Source organism: Dama dama, chromosome 20 (genome assembly GCF_033118175.1).
Source record: "Dama dama isolate Ldn47 chromosome 20, ASM3311817v1, whole genome shotgun sequence".
In the NCBI taxonomy this organism is placed as follows: Eukaryota; Metazoa; Chordata; class Mammalia; order Artiodactyla; family Cervidae; genus Dama; species Dama dama.
Window position 1 is genome coordinate 17,912,532 of NC_083700.1, and position 20,085 is coordinate 17,932,616.

The 20,085-nt window shown below is 48.4% G+C and overlaps 1 protein-coding gene across 3 annotated transcripts in view; it reads left to right on the forward strand.

Annotated features, from left to right (window-relative positions):
* GATAD2B (GATA zinc finger domain containing 2B) overlaps positions 1-10,456 on the forward strand; it is a 78,823-nt gene extending 68,367 nt beyond the window's left edge. For 2 of the 3 annotated variants that reach the window (XM_061120764.1, XM_061120762.1), the window contains exons 3-11: positions 475-604; positions 1,201-1,332; positions 1,622-1,750; positions 2,177-2,347; positions 3,077-3,392; positions 4,079-4,281; positions 5,216-5,326; positions 5,484-5,601; positions 6,217-10,456. In XM_061120764.1, the coding sequence (XP_060976747.1) occupies positions 475-604; positions 1,201-1,332; positions 1,622-1,750; positions 2,177-2,347; positions 3,077-3,392; positions 4,079-4,281; positions 5,216-5,326; positions 5,484-5,601; positions 6,217-6,350 (1,444 nt within the window). In that variant the 3' untranslated portion in view covers positions 6,351-10,456. The remainder of the gene's footprint in view (positions 1-474; positions 605-1,200; positions 1,333-1,621; positions 1,751-2,176; positions 2,348-3,076; positions 3,393-4,078; positions 4,282-5,215; positions 5,327-5,483; positions 5,602-6,216) is intronic. The other variant, XM_061120763.1, reaches the window with a different exon arrangement.
* The last annotated feature ends 9,629 nt before the right edge of the window (positions 10,457-20,085 follow it).

Sequence of the window (20,085 nt, forward strand, 5' to 3'; positions counted from 1 at the left end):
CAGTATCATCATATTGATATAATGCCTCCTTGGCAACGTGTCCTCTGTACCTGGGGTGGACAAGTAGGCTCTACTGCCTTTGCCTTTCTTCCCCTGTCAGGCTAACCATTTCCTTCTTGAACCTCAAGGTAACCCAAAAGGAGACTGAGATATAAGGAAAGCACTTGGAATTTTGATTAAAATTGGTATGATAAAAACACTTATCTCTTACTTTCATTCCTAAAGCCATTCAGTGTCTTTCTGTCTGCATTCTCTCTAAGGAATTTAGATGGGAAAAGTTCTTTTTGCTATGGTTTTGTCAACACTTCCATTTTGGTTTCTTCTTTATCCTTTGATTTGGATGTCTCTGTCTTCCCTGGGTGAATCAGAACAGACTTAAGTTTCCTTGGATTTCTTTGTTCAGTGTAGAAAAGTTTTCATAACTTTTTTATGAACTTTGTTGGAAATACCTTAATTTTTCCTTTTCTTGTCCAGTGAACCAGACCGAGGAAGGCTAACTCCCTCCCCAGACATCATTGTTTTGTCTGATAATGAGGCTTCCAGCCCCCGTTCCAGCTCCCGAATGGAAGAAAGACTCAAAGCAGCCAACCTAGAGATGTTTAAGGTAAAAAAAATAGATTCCTCTCATCATTTCTTGCTTCTACTATTCTATTTAATTCCCTGAGAGTCCCATTTCTGTTTTTCTTTTAGTGTTTACTTTTTGGATCTAAATAACTACAAGTGGAGAAGAAAATTTGAAAAAGCATATTCAGTGTAGTTTATCTTTGGAAAATGAAAACTTCATAATTCAAATCATGTAAACTCAACTCTTAACTAGAAATACCTTCTATACTGTATCCTGGGTCTCAGAATATGGAGGAATTCCTAAGTTTTTATGTATTTCTGGAGGAAACACGAGTTTAAAAGATTAAGGAACATTATTTTCAAGAAAAGCAATATCTCCCTTTGGCCATTCTTATGCCAAGAATCTGTTTAGGGTTTATATATGATCTCTTCTTTCATTCTGTAAGCTATATTTGAGTACCTAATGAATACCAGGCGCTGTGCCAGACTATGTGCTAGGAACACAAAGGTAACAATTTCATTGCACCTGTGCTTCTAGTGGAAGATGAAAGTTTTTGACCTAAAAGAATAGATCATCTTGCAGGAATGGACTCTGAGTAACTACTACTATAGCTGATAGTCTCCATGTTTCCTCAGGGGAAAGGCATTGAAGAACGGCAGCAGCTCATCAAGCAGCTGAGAGATGAGCTGCGATTGGAAGAAGCCCGACTGGTGCTGTTAAAGAAACTGAGACAGAGTCAGCTACAGAAAGAGAACGTGGTTCAGAAGGTACTGTGCTCAAGAAATAAAGGACTAGCAGAAAGCAAAGAAAAACTGAGATTGGGCTACCCCAGGCAGATTCAGCAGGGTGGCTCATTCTTCTCTGGTCCCCTGGGTTTTAGTCTCTTGGAATGTTATTTTTTTATTTGGGGCCTTAATCAAGAAAACTGTGATTCTATTTTTTCATTTTCCCTTCTGCTCAACGGGAGCTTCAGACCGAGAAGGAGTTTTGAAAGTCTAGTACCAGATTTCTAGATTACTAGCCTTTTCCACTGTCTCATTTTCTCCTCTCTCCCAGACTCCAGTTGTACAGAATGCAGCATCTATTGTTCAGCCATCTCCTGCCCATGTGGGACAGCAAGGCCTGTCCAAACTTCCCTCCCGGCCTGGGGCCCAAGGGGTTGAACAGAATTTGAGAACATTACAGGTATGTGACCCATAGTGTGATCTTAGTTTCAGGGAACTCTGTTATCCTCTCAGTTTCGGGGCTTTTGTGAAGGTCACGGAAAGAACCTAGCCTTGATAGACATGTCATTATTATCAATAGTCCTGTTGGTCCTTAATGGCATGATTTAGTCTGCAGTAGAAGGATGAATAACTGATCTTTCCACTGTAGTCTTTCTAATTCCTAGCCCTTTTCCATAGAGGGTTAAGATAGTTTATACCAAAAAAGCCAGGGAATTCCTAACTACTAATCAATTTTTACAGTGATGGCAGATTTATCCCATAGATCATTAGACAAAATTACCAAATCTGACTGTATTTCTATTTAGCTATATATTATAGACAGTGTTTTCTGTTTGGCATTTTGTGAGGCATCTGCCACCTACGACTGTATCTTCTTACACTTCAGGGTCACAGTGTCATCCGTTCAGCGACCAATACCACCCTCCCACACATGTTAATGTCTCAACGTGTGATTGCGCCAAACCCAGCCCAGCTACAGGGTCAGCGGGGCCCGCCTAAGCCTGGCCTTGTACGCACCACAACACCCAATATGAATCCCACCATCAATTACCAGCCGGTAAGAGGGAGCCCTAATGTGGAAACAGAAAAATCTTTTATTTGCTTTCCCTGTTGAAAAGGTCATAGATTTTAAGTTTTCGGACTAGGACAACAAAGGAAATTTTGGTGGGCTGACAGTGGTCCCAAAAGTGAAATCATGAGGAATTGTATGAATATAGCATGTGCGTGCTTAGTTGCTAAGTCGTGTCTGACTCTTTGCAACCCCACGGACTATAGCCCAGCAGGCTCATCTGTCCATGGAGTTTTCCAGGTAAGAATACTGGAGTGGGTTGCCATTTACTCCTCCAGGGAATCTTCCCAACCCAGGGATCAAACTCGAGTCTCCTCCATCTCCTACATTGGCAGGCGGATTCTTTACCACTGAGCCCCCTGGGAAGCCCACGTGAATATAGTAGTGGAGAAGAAGGGTTAGATGCAGCAGAGCAGCAGTAAGCTAATATATGTCTAGAAGAAAGAGCTGGAGGGGCCTAAGGAATGAGAAACATAAAGGACGTAAGACAGAGAATCCTGAATCTTTGCAGTTTTGGTTCATAGCCACTGTCATTCTCCTTTGCTGTGTGCCAGAATCCTTTTTCAGTGGAGCAGCTGGACACCTCATGTCATTTTCCGAGTTTGGGGGAAGCTGCGTAGGTCAGAGTAGGATCAGATAGTGTTCTCTGCCACGAAAGTGAAAATTGGTTCTCTCTCCCACATATCATCACTGACCCCTACATTCAATCTGTTTCAGCAGTCAAGTTCTTCTGTTCCCTGTCAGCGCACAACATCCTCTGCCATCTATATGAATCTTGCCTCCCATATCCAGCCAGGGACCGTGAACAGAGTGTCCTCACCACTTCCTAGCCCCAGCGCCATGACAGATGCTGCCAACTCACAGGCTGCAGCCAAATTGGCTCTTCGCAAACAGCTGGAAAAGACACTTTTGGAGATTCCACCCCCTAAACCACCTGCTCCCTTGCTTCACTTCCTGCCTAGTGCAGCCAATAGCGAGTTCATCTACATGGTAGGCTTGGAGGAAGTTGTACAGAGTGTCATCGACAGCCAAGGTAAGGCTGTTTGTTGGCCAGTCTTTTTATCTAAGCAAGAGGTTGCCAAACCTGATTAATATGGACAGAGTATCACATGGTACTGTGTAATATTAAATAACCTCTCCCTGACTTTTACCAAACCACTCCCATCCTTTATTCAGAGGCTGTTTAGGAACAGCATATCAAAAAGCTTTCTGTGTGTCTGTATGTCTTAGGCTTAATATTTTTATTGTGTATTTTGTATAGCTTGTCTATTTTTCTGTTTCCAGCATATCATTTAGCTCTTTTTTTTTAAATTAATTATTTTTGGTCACACTGGGTCTTCATTGCTGCACAAGGACTATGTCTAGTGGCAGCAAGCAGGGGTTGCTCTCTATTTGCAGTGTGCGGGCTGGAGCCCTTTGACTCTGACACACATTTTCTTCTCATTATTGCATAATAGGAAATCAGAAAACTTGAGTTTTTATCATCCCAGTTTTGTCATTTGGAGCTATGTTTCTTAATTTCCTCATTTGTAAATAAGGATGGTACTAATTCCCTAAAGTGATACTTTGCAATCAAATGAAATGTAAATATTTTATAAATTACAGAGTCACTTTTTTAATTCAGCAGAGTAAACTCCTGGAAAAAGATTCATCTGATGAAGAGACACAGAGGAGATAGGAAATGTACAACCACTGATTATTGTTTTTGTTGGCATCTAGGGAAAAGCTGTGCCTCTCTTCTGCGGGTTGAACCCTTTGTTTGTGCCCAGTGCCGCACAGATTTCACCCCTCACTGGAAGCAGGAGAAGAATGGTAAGATTCTCTGTGAGCAGTGTATGACCTCCAACCAGAAGAAGGCTCTAAAGGCAGAACACACCAACCGGCTGAAAAACGCTTTTGTTAAAGCCCTACAGCAGGAACAGGTAAGAGTTCTGACTTCTCACCAGCCGCCTGTGCAGGTTGGGTTTTACCAAAAGGCAGTTCTTTCTAGTTTAGAGGAGTTGTCTGTGTGAAATCTACAGTCCAGGTGATCTAGGTTTCTGAAATGAAGTTCCTTGAACCTAGAGGCCTGGGTTCCCTTTATACCCTTCTTACCATTCTGCCTCTCCCATTTCCATTTCATTACTTCTGATTGAGTAAGAATTTAATGACACATAATGTCTGAGGTTAAGGGAAAGGGACAAAAGTCTTGAGAATCTTGGTTTTCCCTGATAGCACTGCGGAAATTCCTCTGTTATTGACTTCATTTCCTCAAACAAATGGATTTTGGTGAAAAGGATTTACATTTACATTTGTACTAGAACTCTCTTTTAGAGAAGTAATTATCTGCAGTCCATATTTGACAAAGAAATGACAAAGGGAAGGGTAAATTATAAAGTACCCAGTGAAGATTAGTGATTGCTAGTGTGTGTGATTCTTCATTCAGTATTAGTAGAATGAGAATATCTTGGAGCAGGGAAGAGGTATTGGGAATCTCAGATTATTTTCCGCCCCACCACCTATCAGACCCCTCTGGGTAGCATCATGGGTCCTCTAGAAAATGAGTAGACAGGAGTCAAAAATAAAACTTCAGTAACTCATTGGGCTTAATTAATTACATTAGTCAGCTCATCACCACCACCTAGAACTCCAGCCAACTTCTGAGAGCCAGCTTTCCTGGAGAGAGGGATTCCTTAAGCATTGAAGTATTGAGGTTACTATACCCAGAGCTCTTAGTGCAACTGCCCCACCAAACTCTTTTGCCTTTTCCATATCCCTCCAACTAGCTGGCAACATTAGAGATAAGAAGACCTCTAGGTTTTCTGGTTAGGAAATTGGGCGCTGTCCTGCCCAACTTGACCTGATGACTCCCAACAGGAAATTGAACAGCGATTACAGCAGCAGGCAGCCCTCTCCCCCACTACGGCTCCAGCTGTGTCCAGTGTCAGTAAACAAGAGACCATAATGAGACATCATACGCTTCGGCAGGTGAGGATTTCTCTTACGGTTTTGTCAGTCATTTATTCTAGTTTGTCCTTTGCTCTGTGGAAAATCATATTGCTCTTCTGTACTCCCATATTCTTTCCTTCCCCTTACTCCTTCCGTCATGGCAAAGTTACGATCACCTGTCTCCTCGTCATTGCAGGCCCCACAGCCCCAAAGCAGCCTCCAGCGTGGTATGCCCACATCTGCCCGTTCTATGCTTTCCAACTTCGCACAGGCACCCCAGCTGTCTGTGCCGGGGGGCCTCCTTGGTATGCCAGGTAAGAAGGGCTGGGCTCAGAACTTCAGAGTTCTTTAGCGGCTCCTTTAGGTGATTGTTCCGTCTTTTGTTTTCTGCTCTGTCTTTAGGCCCTCCTCCCTTCACTCTTGTTATTCAGCAAATGTTTGCTAAATCCATAGTACATGCCAGGCACAGTACACTAAGGTTTTGGTGGTGAAAATGACCCTTTTGGTGGGCATGTGGTTATTGATCTCTTTTGGCCAGAATAGCAGTGTTAACTGTCCTGATCCTGGTTGAGTGACCTAGGAAAGTTTCTTCAAAGTCAGCTGCCCCTAAACCAAAGCTGATTCAGTAATTCCCCTCTCTTTGTCTTGATTATTTTCCTCTCACCACCGTTTTCGTTGACTCTTCTATACCATCAATACCATGTTGATTAGTCCTGGTAGGTTTGAAGTTTAGGGAAGACCTCTCTACCTAAAGCTCAGGAGCAGGGTGGGTAGTTGCTACTGAAATAAAGCTTAACTGAGTCTGGACTGATGTAGACAACTTCTAATGTTCCCTCTGCATCTCCAAGACTGTAGCCTCAGGGTATTGCGGAAGAAGGTATCATTTCCTCTTTTAATACCTGCCCTCCACTTTTGTCTCCTGGGTCTAGGTGTCAACATTGCATACTTGAACACTGGTATTGGAGGACACAAAGCCCCCAGTCTGGCAGACCGACAGCGGGAATACCTTTTAGACATGATTCCTCCCCGGTCTATATCGCAGTCCATCAGTGGACAGAAATAACGCCTGTTCCACTTACACTGCCCGACCTTGAACCCTTTACCCCTCTCCTCTCCCATTGTCCCCAACTTCCGTCGCATGCAGTGCCTGTACTGGTGCCTACCATACACGGAAAACAAAACAGAAAAACAGAAGACAAAAAGTAGGAATCAACAAGAAAACACACGCCCTGCCCCGCCACCTCCCCTTTGTTTTACACTGCTGCGATCTCTTCTGCCACTTTCTCTCTTGAGTTTTAATAGTGAGGTGGATCTCTGCCTCTGATAGAGGTCAGAATGAGGTCCTGGGGAGAAATCTAAGCCCTTTGATGTGTGTTTCTAAAGTTTGTTTTTATGCTTTAATTATTATTATCATTTTTAATGATGTTGTGTGTCCTCCCTTTGTTCAGTGGACGGTTAAACCTTTTTATTTTCACCCAGTATTTTTTTTCTCTTCTTTTTTCTTTTTTGTAAACACAAATGACATTCAGTTAAGTGATAGGAGCATTGCAGTAGGGTCCCCAGCTGCCAAGTAGGACATGACTGGGAGTGTTAGGGGCAAAAGTTTTTAATGCACTTAACCCAGGGTTGGGGGGAGGTGGTGGCATCAAACAAGGAGGAATAGCACACCAGCTGTGGGGTGTCTCTGAGCTGGACAGTTCAGAAGGCAGTGTTGAGTATTGAAGTTGGGCTCTAAGAATGAGGGGAAAGAGCCTGGAAGGAGAAGCTTTAAAACTTAACCACTCTAAAAGTGACCCATAAAGAAAAGAGAGAAAGGGGCATGACAGTGAACCAAGTTGAGCCAAGGAGGGCTGAGACAAGGTCCTAGCCTTCTGGATGCTGGGTGAATGAGGTTGGTCTCCTGACCCTAGTGGAGACACAGAAGACTATTTCAGGCCAACTAGCCCCAAATTATTTCATCTTATTTTTTTTTAAAGTTCTCCCCCATCCCCATCTCTTTTCTTTTCTTTTTTTAAAAATCCTAATCTGCCCTCAGTAACCACAGCCCCATCTGTAATATAGAGTGGCTGTTCCCAGCCTGACTTTGCTGGGTGTCCTGGAAGTTGGATGGGCATGAGTGAGTGACATGTCAAAGGGAGGAAATAGAGGAAGAAAGAAAGAGGGGTTTCCCTCCCAACAGTTGCGACTTTCCCATTTTTGTCTCTTTACCTTCTGAGCGCCAGGAGATGAGGGTGAGGGCACCTAATCAGGTTGGAGCCCTACCCTGGCCCTGCTGCACTAACTGCAGAGCCAACTGCTCACAGCTGAACAGTTCATGTCAAAACCAGTCCTGGACCTGTGCTATAAAAGTAGTTGTTGTCTTTTTTCTCCCCAGAATTCTATAAATTTTGCTTTCTTGTTTGTTTTTATTCTTAAGTGCTACTAATGTAGAGAATGAATTGAATTGTGCAATGTTGCTGTCCTAGGGATTGGGGAGATTAGCATCCCATTTGCCCACACCATGGGGGACGGGGGAAGGGACCAGGTTGTTTTTGAGGTAAGGGAAGCCCATTAAAGTTAGGGGTTTCTGCTCACTTCATAGTGTATGTCCACCTGCCTCTCCAGCTCTAATAAAAGCTGTCAGAGTTTGAGGAAGGGATACTCTCAGCAGAGAGGTGTGAAGAGCAGTGTTACATTTTGCCCTTGAAAGCCACCTGGAGAGGTTCCCCCATTTTTATTTTTTAAAATTAAATAATTTTTTAAAGTAAGAAGGCACTTTTAAAATTAACACACACACAAACTGCACATTCTCCCCATAAAGTTTGGGGAGGGGATAGGAGGAGCTGGAATCAGGCTCAGTTCCCCCCACACTGGCCTCTACTCCCCATATTCCAGAGCCACTGTGGGTGATTATACTGGCCCTACGGGCCTTCCTGGCTTTTTTTCTTTCCTCCCTTTCCCCCAATTCATGGAGCACTTAATAAAGGAGCAGAGATGCAGCCTGTGTCTGGGCTCCCCAGTGGTGAAATGATCTGGAAGCTAGACGCTAGTAACAGGTAGTGATGGGGTCGTTTCGAGTATTTTTCTGGGGAATGTGGAACCCCTGACTAAGTGGTGGGAGAGGGAGGGGGGTTAGTGGAACTGGGTCTGGGATTATTTTAAAATTATATATATATATATAAAGATATATTCTTACATCTTTCCTTTGCCCTCTGTGCTTTGAAAGCACTAGATAAATCGTTTGGTTTTGCTTTTCTCTCTTCCACGAAATTGGAAGCTTTTTAAAAAATATTTTCCCTGCAAGTCATCTTGCCTTGTGGCATGTCTGTCTAGCCTCCCTCCCCCCACCCCGTGATGAAGTGCCATTTCAGTTATGTCTCCCCTCCCCCAGCTCAGAGGTGCTCAGAGGTACGAGGTGCCCAAGTTTGTCAGTTGAGATTAAAAGTAAGGAACAGAGAATGTGCAATACCGTCTGGCTGGGGGCTGTCCCTGCCCTGAGCTGAATCCCTTCCCTGGGAGCCAGGCCACCTTTGAATGGGGTTTGGAAGTAAGATGTGTAGAGATAGGGGATGATGGGGAAGGAAAGCCTGTAGTCGCGTGCCTGCCAAGGTGCTGAGGCGATAGGGGAGAGGGTGGAGTCTTCCCTGTTTTTATCCCCTCAGGGTCAGTTACATAGAGGCTGCTTGTTGACTAGTATAGCTCCGTGACCCTTTGCTCAATCTCTGAGATTTGATTTCTTACCCTCTCTTATCCCCATTTTCATACCCTTCCCAGGGATTAGTGACGGGGGCGGGGGGGTGAGGTTCCTCTAATCATGGTAAAGTATTAGCCTTCCACCTCCTCCCTTTTCCTCCCTCTCCCCCATCCTTCTGTCTTCCTCGTTTCTCTACTTTTTCATCACTGATTGCCTTGTGTCCCTCCAAGTCTATTGTTGCTGTCCATCCCCAGGCCTTGGGCCCCATAGACACTAAACCTCATGCCCTAAAGATAGGAGGAAAGACCCTCTGTACTGAGTTATCCTTTACCCCTGGAGCACTGAAGCTCAGGGTGATAATAGAATGAGGATCCCACCAGTTTTGCCTGGCTTCCTCCATCACCAGAGGCTTTAAAAGTAGTAGTTTATGGACAGTGGCTTACTCTCTCTAAGCCTGATACAGGTGATTGAGTGGTAAGGCTTTGGTAAAACTGAGGGACAGAGGTCCTTATTTGTCTTTTTTTTTTTTTTTTCTTTTTCTTTTTCTTTTTGTCATTTGACCACAGCATCTGGACTTCTTTCATCCCTGGAATAAGTCTTTTTTCCACATTTTTTGGATGTATGTATGGTAGACAATTTTTTTTTTAAGACACAGAGATAAATGTTTTCCTGCTTTGGTTGCCTTTCCTTTCCCCTTTAAAAGGAATTAGCTATAGAACTGCTTTGTAAAGATGCTTCTTGATATTTTACTTTTGTTCCTTTTCCCTAACCTCTCCCTTTTCTCCCCACTTCTCCAGAAGGCATAACCTTCTCTCCACACCCCCTACCCCCTCCCCAGTCCTAGGCTCCCTTCCCCTCCAACAAGACCTTCATTAGCTTATGATATTTGCTGCCGAGATGTTATAACAAGGACTCATTCGTGTATATAAGCTATTTCTTGATCCATTTAAAAGGAATTGTACATTGTGTAGAAAAAAAAAAAACTGAAAAAGAGAAAAAAAAGCCCTAGCCATGGATATTGTGAAACTGTGTTATGTCATTTTGTAATGTGCCCGTTTGTGTATGATCCGTGCAAAAGGGTTTCTGGGGAAGGGGAGGGGGTAGGGAGGCAGGGCTGTGGAGGGTGGGGAGGGGAGTGGGCCGGGCCCAGCACACTGAGACTGGCAGCTGCTCCAACCCCATCCCTCCTTAGAGATGCCACCTCCCCCACCACCCACCCCTAATTTGTGCCTTGCCTCCCCACCCTGGAGTAGTCCCTCCGGGTCACCAGCACTGCCTTGGCAGAGCCCACTCCCTACCCTAACCTGCCCACCCTCCCTACCCCCCAGCATTAGGTTGAGACTGTGGGGAAGTGCTGGGGGTTGGGAGGTAGCCGAGGAATGGGGCAGTTCCCGGGGGCATTGAAACCAAGTATTATTATGAATTGTAATTGTATTTGCACTGTTTTTTTTCCTCTGATTGCATCAGCATATATACAATATACCTATATAACAAAATTCAGTGTCAAGCTTTCTTATGCAAGGGATTTCCCCACCCCCAAAAAAAGAACCTAGTTTCATGGGCCTTTGAGGGTGGATTGTCAGGGGATGATAGAAATAATTTAAACAAGTCATCCTAAGAAAGTCTCCCTTAGGGGAGAGCCATATCCATCTGTACACAGTTTTAGGCTTTGTAAATTGGGGTGAGGCTGGGTTACTGCAAAAGCTAAGACTCCTAGTCCAGACTGTGGAGAGTAAAGAGAACCACAGCACAAAGAGGGTGGGATGGTGGCACAGCCTGGAGACCTGGGGTTTAGTCTCGAGCTTTCCTGCTGACTTGTTACGTGACCTTTGGTGGAGCTAATTTTCGGGGTCTCCGTTTTATTTGTGAAGTGATGGCAGGCAGGGGAGATCCTCTAGCCACTAAGTTTATAAAGCTTCCTTCCCCACCTGAAAACAAAACAGCTTGAGGTGAGGAAAGTGTCGGGCTGAAAAACCAGGGAGGAAACCAAAGTGGCTAGTGTTGAAGTGGGTATATGTGTGACAGTGCCCTTGGAGAGCTGCCAGGTCCCTGCTGTTCCTTTTGGTTTAGGAAAGGCAGCAGAGTGATGTTTAGAACGTCAGTTAAATCTGGGACATCTTTGCCCTCCTGCCTCTAGTTACCCAAGGGCAGGAACCAGGCCCCAAGCCCCACCTCACAAGCAGTTGCCCTCAAGGGTGGTTGACCAATGAATACCCCAGGTTGGCAGTCACTCACGCCCTTTGTGAGCTACAGAATGCAGATCTTTCCCCCATTTCTTTGGTTGGAGAGCTCAGATATAGTCCACATCTTGTCTCCTTCCCTCAGATCTCATCTGAACCCCCTTAAAGGCAGCTCTCTCAACAGCTGTTTCCTTCAGGGGCCCAGTTTCCCCACAGCCTGGGCTGCGTACTCCCACTGTAGGTCCTTGGCCGGTAAAGCCTGGAGAAGGGTATAGGATGGTGGGTGAAGCCCTGGGGAAGGTGGAAGGATAGATTGGGGGTGGGGGGTGGGGAGCAGGGAGGTGGGATGGGGAATGGCCTTCTCTGAATGGGGTGGGTGGGAGGGGAACAAGACCCTTTTGCACAACTCTTTTAAGTTTCCTTTTTTAAAAAAAAAAAAAACTCATTCTGATTTTCTGCATTGTGTTTGGGAATTAAAATGAAAAAACTAAGACCAATAGAAACTGGTTTTCAAAAAGGCAAATACACTCCCATCTGTTTCAGATGCTGCTGAGCATTTCAGCGGTGACAGATTCAAATAATAAGCTAATTTTTGGAGAAAGGATTAAAAGAAAAAAAAACTTTGTAATATTTATCACTTGCAAGCTATGTTTAATAAAGAAAGGAATGGTTTCTAAACTTTCCTGTGACTTGTGCTTTAGTCATGGGGGAGGGTGGGGATGGCAGTTTGGTGGGAGAAATTTTAGGGGCGATTTGGAGATTGGCTATGATTTATACTCCCTGAAGTCACTTGGGTGCCTTTATAGTTTGTGTCCTTTCTTCAGTTGTGAGGATTTAAAGCCCTTACCTATTTGAGTATTCTTGTTCCCCTCACTTTTATGTAGATCCATGTTCTGGAAGCCACTGATCCCACTTTAATTACCTGATGACTTAAGGTCTAAAGTTATCCCAAAGGAGGCTGCATTTAACCCAGAGGCTGGACCTCCATCCTGCCCGAAGGAGAGGTGTACCCTAGTTGTCCTTGGCCCTTCTCATTATGCTGCTCTAGTCTCCAGTAAGAGTTCTTTGTAGCATGCTGGTCTCTCCAGGGGGAACCTTAAAACAGCCCACACTGTTCTTAGCAAGCTGCATCATATGTACTTCCTTAGTTGGAATGCAACATCCGCTGAAAGATCTGCAACTGCTGTGTCCTGCCATGTCACTCACCTCCACTCCCCCAAGTTCTCCTTTCAATCCAGAACATTAATCAGATTCTAATTTATTTTTTCCATCTTGGTTTATTTCCAGCAAAGCATTTAGACAAGGCCCACCCAGAGGAGAGGATGGCACTTCCTCAGGGAGCTGAAGTTTGGGGCTGTTCTTAACCTCTTGGTCCCCTGCCACATTGTTTAGTCAAAACAGCTTCTGCTCCTTGGGCGGTTGCGGAGGGGCAAGGCCCAGCCTTGCTGGAGTCTTGTCATCGGTACTAACATCTTTCTACAAGAGCACAGGGGAGACAGTGATTGGGATCCCACCAAGACCAACAGATTGAGAGCCTGGGATTTTGGTTTTAGGGCATGGAAGGGCTGGACAAGGAGGGGGCAGGGGCCAGGACTGCCACAGGTCATCAGGGGCAGGGTGGGAAAGATGTGCTCTTTGGACATCTAGAACGGAGGCGAATAGATGGGTAGGGTGTTCCATAGCCTCTGTGCTCATTCTGCAAGGGATTCAAGACCACCAAAACCTCAGTGCAAACTAATAGTTCCTTTCAAAAATAGAAAAATGTTGAGGGGTGCCTCCTGAAAAGGGGCCAATGCTTTGGATCTGGAAAGGTGGAGAGGGGCATTTGGTTGCTGAGAGAAGCAGTGCACATGAGCTTAGATGTCCGAAATGCTTCTGATGTCGGAACAAAATGGCAAGGAACCTGGAGCCCTTTGCCCACCTGCCTTTTTAAACAACTGGGAACGCAGGATGCCTGTCCCGGTCAGACTCCAGCTTGGGCACAGGAGAAACAGGTTTCAGACAGGAGGTTCAGCTTGGAGGATGAGTGCCTTGCCCCGCTTTCCCGCTTCAGGGGAACCCTTAGAGCTATCTGTCTTTGGGGATCATGGATCCTTTGGATCATGAGGATATGTTCAGTGGGGTATGAGGGAGGATTAATGGAGAGAACTCCCACCTGAGCATGGTTTAGTTTTAAGTTATCTGGTGTGTTGGGGAGGACACAGATTCCCCCCTTGCTTGAGGAGAAGGGAGAAGCGGAAGTCATGTCCTCTTTTCTCTTCCTATGGTCAGGCTTGCCCCTCTCCACTGAAGGGGCTGGGGGACCTTTGGTTCCTTCCTGCCTCCAGGGTGGCAGGGAAAGGTGAAGTAGGTTCTTAGGTAGGGCTGCAGTTAGTGACATCTGGGAGGGAGCCAGCTTGGAAGGCCCTAGGCCAAGGGCAGCTGCTCCACCATCACAGGAGGGGGAGGGCGGTGGTCAGGCCTCAGACGCGGGGCCTCAAGCACACCACTCTTTCCTCCCCAGTCCCCCTCACTAGACTCCCCCTCACCTGGGTAATGAGTTCAGTCTTCCCCGCTTCCCTCCACTCGCAGCCTGGCTTCTGCAGCCCCCAGCTCCATCCCAGGCAGCCTGAGGCACTGCTCAGCACTCCTGTGACTCCTGTCTGCAGAAGAGGCTGCCCGGATGGAGAGGATGAGCACCATGACCTGTCTGGGGCTTCCCTCTGGCTTAGCATCCATCAGCCCCAGCCTTTCATCCTGTTCTGCGCACCCCAGAGACAGGAGAAGCCAGACCCTTCCTTGTGCAGAGTCACAGGAATCCAGCTCTGGCCCCCTTTCGCCGCCTGTCCTTTGCCTTGGGAGCCCCCGTGCTCTCTGCCCTGTTTCATGCGGCCACCAGGCCTCCTCCCGCTCCTAGTACCACACAACTGAGAGGGACTGACCCTCCCTCGCTGCCTCAGTCTCCTCATTTGTAAAACAGCATAGTCATGGATAAAAGCCCTTCCCCGCTCTTTGGACCTATGCCGCTGTAGTGCAGACTGTCTTCCTAGCAGTTCTCCACATTAGCCGTCCTGGCCCTTATCTGTGTCTCCAGCCCAGGAGGAGACAGAGGAGGCAGATGATGAGGGCAGCCAGGCCCACGTGTATGCCCACCACAACCCCAGGCAGCAAGCTGCTCTCATCCTGGCTGCAAGAGCACCCAGCCTTGGACTCTGGATACAGTGCCGTCCGTCAGAGGACCAAGGTGGAGGCAAAGTCAGCCCCTCCTCCTCCTCGAAGACTGGCGGCCGCAGGTCCTATGGTAAGGGCCTGCCTGGACCCCAGGCCTGCCACCCTGCTACCAGATCCCACCCACCAGGGGTGGCCAGGGGCACATGTGCCGAGAGACAACATGGGAACTGTGCTTGCCATCCCCATGGCCACTGAAGGCCTGGAGCTGGATCTCAGAGAGGGCCTCACCCAGATCTGTGTAGAGAAAGGAACTGACAGTGCTAGCCAGAAGCAGGGGCCCTTCAAAATGGGCAGCAGGCAGCTTGCGGTAAAAGAGATTGAAGCCTTGGATAGACCCCAGCTGGAGTGGCAGCTCCCATGAGGCCTGCACAGAGGTGACGTTGAGCGCTTTGGTGGGGAAGCCGAGGGCAGCAGGGGCTGCAGAGGAAACGAGATGAGCTGGTTGGCAGTTCTGTTTGCCCGAGGCCAGGGGCTCTACAGGGCTGGAGAAGCTGTTGCTCACTGCCGCCCATGCTGGAAGCGTGGCTGGAGGCCGAGTCCTGGCTGGCACCCTCTGCTGAGTAGGCCTGCACATGGATGGAATAGACCGTGGCAGGCTCCAGGTTGGAGAAGACGTGCTCAAAAGGTGCCTTTGCCCCCGGCCTCTTGGAGCTCTGGACCAGCTGGCTTTGAGAAGCAGAGAAGCTTGGCAACCAGCATCCCTCTCCCTTACTACAACCATCCCCCACCACCACAAAGTGGGCACAGAGCCCCAGCTAGGTCTCTAAGGAGAGAAGGGAGTGGGGGCTGCAGGAGCCAGGATGAGAAAGGCTGAGGATAAGAAGGGGGCTGAAGAGCAAAAGGAAGTATCAGAGGTCCAGGCAGGTCTGGGCATCACTAAGAGAAACTTGACAGGGACTCCTGCCCATCCACTCACACCCACCTCCCACTGGCCAGAGGTGCGACACAAAGCTGATGACGAGTCCCCACTGGGGGGCAGTGGTTCCCGGGACACTCAAACGGCAGAGGTGGAGAGAGCTGCCGCCCCTGCGGGCAGGCCCATGGGAACAGGGGATGGCTCTGGATACCGTCACAGCCAGGCAGGCACTGGCCTGGTTGGAGCCTGCACTGTTCTCTGCCGTGTATTGGTAGATGGCCTTGTCCTCTGCAGATATCTGCACCAGGGAAAAGCAAACACAACCACTGGGGCTCCTTCCCTCCGAGTCCCCTGCCCTGGTGGGAGTGGCAAGACCCACGGACCAGCCCAGAAGCAGAAGGACCCACCACCCATATGCAGGTGTCGCTTGTATGGAGCAGGCTGGGCAGAGCCTTCTGTGGGTGGAGTTAGCTGCAAGGGTTGTAGACAGTAGATGTAGGAAGAGAGTGTTGTATATAGGTGGGGGTGGATGCCTGGGGCAGCTGAGGGGACCTCAGCAGTCAGGCAGAGTGGAGGGGGTGGAACAGGCGCACCTCGGGTACCTGTTGTAGGTTAGCCGAATGTCATCCCCAGGACTCAACCGTTTCCCGTTCTTCAGCCAGACCAGCCAGGGCTCAGGGACACCCTGGGCTACACAGATGAAGATGGTGCTGCTGCCTGGAGGCTTGGACAAGGACTGTGGCCAGTGGACAAACTCGGAGGGAGCCAGGCAGGTGATGGCAGGTGGGAGGTGCCGTGAGGTCTGGCCTCTCACCCTCCTCCTGCTCCTCTCCTCATCCAGGTTCCCGTGGAGGGTGAGGTGACCCAGGACACTCCCTAGCTGGCCCTTGGGGCTCACCCTGCACAAGCAGAATGCCCTGTGCTCTCGTCGGATCTGAGTTCCGAGCTGATTGACTGACTGCGCAGGCGTAGACGCTCGAGTGCTGGACCAACGCTTCGGAGATCATGAGGTTCCCAGGGCCCAGGACTTGGATGCCCTCTACACTGATGGAGCAGCCAGCCACCTGCGGGGAGACAACTGGTCAGAGCTGGGACGGTGCAAAGTGCTGGGGTCTCCGGAAGGCGGGACGGGGCGGGACGTCCCCCAGGTAGCTCCAGACCAGTGGCTGTGGGTGGCCTGCGGCAATGCGTTCCAGCACTGTACCCCCGGGTTCTGAGCCCCAGACAGGATCTCTGGCTCCTGCGGCAGCTGTGGGGATCCCACTGAGAGGTGGAAACAGAAAACTGAAGGATCCAGAAACGGAACTGTCCCCTTGAAGCCAGGACACACTTCCGTTCCCACAGGCCCCTTCTAATCCTCAAGTGACTGGACCCCAGAGGTGTTGCCATTTTACTCCTAGGTTACATATAAAGGAAATTACTTGCCCAAGGTCCTGTGGCAGTAAATAGAAGTGTGTGTGTACCTGTGTGTGCACTAAGTCACTTCAGCCATGTCCAACTCTTTGCAAATCTGTGGACCATACCTGCCTGCCGGGCTTCTCTGTCCATGGAATTCTCCAGGCAAGAGTACTGGAGTGGGTTGCTGTGCCCTCCTCCAGGGGACCTTCCTGACCCAGGGATCGAACCCATGTCCTCCTGAGGCTCCTGCATTGCAGGTGAGTTCTTTACTAGGGAATCCCACAAATAGAGGTATACTTCATTTTATTGCGCTTCACAGATACTGCGGTGGTTTTTTTGTTTTTTAAACAAATCAAAAGCTTGTGGCAACCCTGCATTATCAGATGATGGTTAGCAATTTTAGAAATCAACTTTTTTATATGAGGTATGTACATTGTTTTATACATAATGCTATTTAATAGGATACAGTATAAACATGATTTTTTTTTTTAAACATGATTTTTATATGAACCGGAAAGCCAAACAATTCACAAGACTCCCTTTATTGTGACAGTCACTCTAGTCTGGCACCAAACCTGCAGTACCTCTGAGGTCGGCCTACATCAGAGCTAAGCCGCTTCAGGGTACTAAGCAGGCCCCAAGTTAAACTGGAGGGGTGGAGGGAGGAAAGGGTGTCAGCAGGCCCCCCGCCAGCACAGAGTGCCCCTGGAGGGCCTGCAGCAGTGTCAGAACATGAACTGACCAGGTAGGGAGGTAATGGCGGATACCCAGGGACCTAGTCCCCTTCCCTAAGTCACCCACAAAACTGGCAGGAGACCCTTCCCTTAGAAAGAGAGCCAGGCCCCGCTGCCAAGTGAGCATGTCTCAGCTGCTCAAAGGGATGCAAACGTTTTCTGAAGTACACTGCTCTTGGGTCTAACAGCATCTTCATTTTCTGGCACCCTCTCCCATCTTATTAAGTGAATCAGCGCGTCGTCACTGGGGGCTGCCTTGTGTGAGGTGCTGTTATTCTCACACTGGGAGCACAGGTGTGAACAGCAAGGCAACAGGCCTTTGTCTTCCTTCATCCTGTCACCCCCATTCTTGTTTTGCCACTTTTTATTTTATGAGATTTTGTAACACATATTTATTTAACCTTTTCATAAATGTCCTTTATTAAAAATTTAGGAATTCCCTGGCAATCCATGGGTTAGAATTCTGTGCTACCACTGCAGGGGGGGCCTGAATTTGATCCCTGGTTGGGGAACTAGGATCCCACAAGCCATAGCATGACAAAAACAAAAAAACATCTCATACAAAGTTACATCTCTCCAAGTTTCTGGGCTTCCCTGGTGGTGCTAGTGGTAAAAAAAAAAAAAATCTGCCTGCCAATGCAGGAGACGCAAAAAATGTGGGTTTGATCCCTGGGTCAAGAAGATCCCCTGGAGTAGGAAATGGCAACCCACTCTAATATTCTTGCCTGAAAAATTCCATGGACAGAGGAGCCTGGCAGGCTACAGCCCATGGGGTTGCAAAGAGTCAGACCTGACCAAGCTCACACACACACACACACACACACACACACACACACAGCCCATGGGGTTGCAAAGAGTCAGACCTGACCAAGCTCACACACACACACACACACAGCGGTGACTCAGCCGGCAGAAAATCCACCTCCCAATGCAGGGGACTTGGGTTTGACCCCTGGTCCGGGAAGATCCCACGTGCTGCAGAGCAACTAAGGCCATGCTCCATGACTAAGTGAGCCTGTGCTCTAGAGCCCAGGAGCTGCAACTACTGAGCCCACATGCCAAAACTATTGAAACCTGAACACTCTAGAGCCTATGCTCCGCAGCAAGAGAACCCGCCACCACGAGAAGTCCGTGCACTGCACTGGAGATTAGCCCCCGCTCACCACCACTAGAGAAGAGCCCATGCAGCAACGAAAACCCAGCATAGCCAAATATAATTTTTAAAAAAGCTCCTCGAGGACTGCTATAAAGTCTACACATCTTTAAATCTGGCTCAAGGTCTAGCACAGTATTTCACCCATTCTCCATTCAGCCCACCACCACATATTGAGAGTCTACTTTGGACCAGGCACTCCTCAGTTTGCCGCCCAAAGCTCTAGATCCAGCTGTGGACTGTCTTGAAATGTCCTGGCCTTGGCCGAGGAGGCGACGTTCCACCTGGTCAGGCTGTCTAGTGGGGCAGAGCTGGTCCATGTGATATCCATCCCTGGCTGAACGCCTCCGCATGCCAGGCTTTATACTGTGACCCCCCATGCACCGTCCCGTTTAATCCTTACTACAAGCCTGTGGGGCCAGGGCTTTTACTTCTCCAAGTTCACAGATGAGAAAACAGTGCCAGAGAGAGCAAGTGACTTGTTCAACCCCAGAGGGCCTGGCAGAAGTGGAACGCAATCCTGGGTCTTGGAGGCACTGCTGACAGCATTCCCTCCGGGCACTGTGAGCTCCTTGAAAGTCCAGGAAATCCCGTGTCCCTGGTGCCTGCCCAGGGTAATGCCCGCCCCACGGAGTGGATGGCTAGGGCCTCGATACCCAGCTCCTGTCTCCTGTCCCTAGGGGAATGTCTACACTGATCCCAGCTTCTTCTGTGAAATGTAGGCTATCATGTAACTCAGTCACTGGCTGATCCTCTGTGCCCAAAAGGCACCTGCTTGTCATCTGCCTAAAGCTCTCTGGCCATTCAGTCCCCTGCCTCTGCGGCCAGCAGGATGGAGGACCCGTGCTGCCCAGTCACTTGGCCAGGAGCACTGATCATCATGGAAGCCTGGCATCCTGCCCTGCCCTCATGCCTGGGATGGCCGATGGGAACAGGAAGTGGAAAGCCACAGGAACCTCACCCCAGCTTCCCTCTGCTCTCAGGGAGGAGCCCCTGATCCCCACTCTTTGCTTTCAGTTTCTAAGCCAGCTCCAGATAAGAGACACCACAGATATCCCCTTCCTCTTTCGGGCTTCAGTCTAAAAATTAAGCATCTTTTGGTAGAATTTTGCCTTGAGGCTTGCCCAAGGTTCCCTTGTTATCTGTGCTGCGGGGGCCCCCTAGTGGGTAATGCAGGCACGCTTTCCCCGCACACTCCGGTGGCCTCGGCTTCAGGCTGTGGCAGGAGTCTTACCTGTTTCCCACTGGGTATCATCTCTGCATAGGTTCTGCTGCAACCCTCATTTTGGGCACAAAACTCTCCCACCCCACGTGGCCTGTATTTCGGGTCATTTTGGGCATTTCATCTCAGGTAAAAGGCTATTTTCACCCAAAGGAGGAAACACGCAAATGTGTGTGTACGTGTGCACACAAACACACATGCACATACATCTGAGCACACCATGCACAAACACAAGTGTACCCAAGCATCCACTCCCAGCCGAGTCACAGGAGCCCCTAAACCCATCAAAAGGGCTCCCACTACTCTGGATCAAGTCCAAACTCCTTTTCACGATGGGCATCACCTACCTTTCCTACATCCATTTTTTGTTAC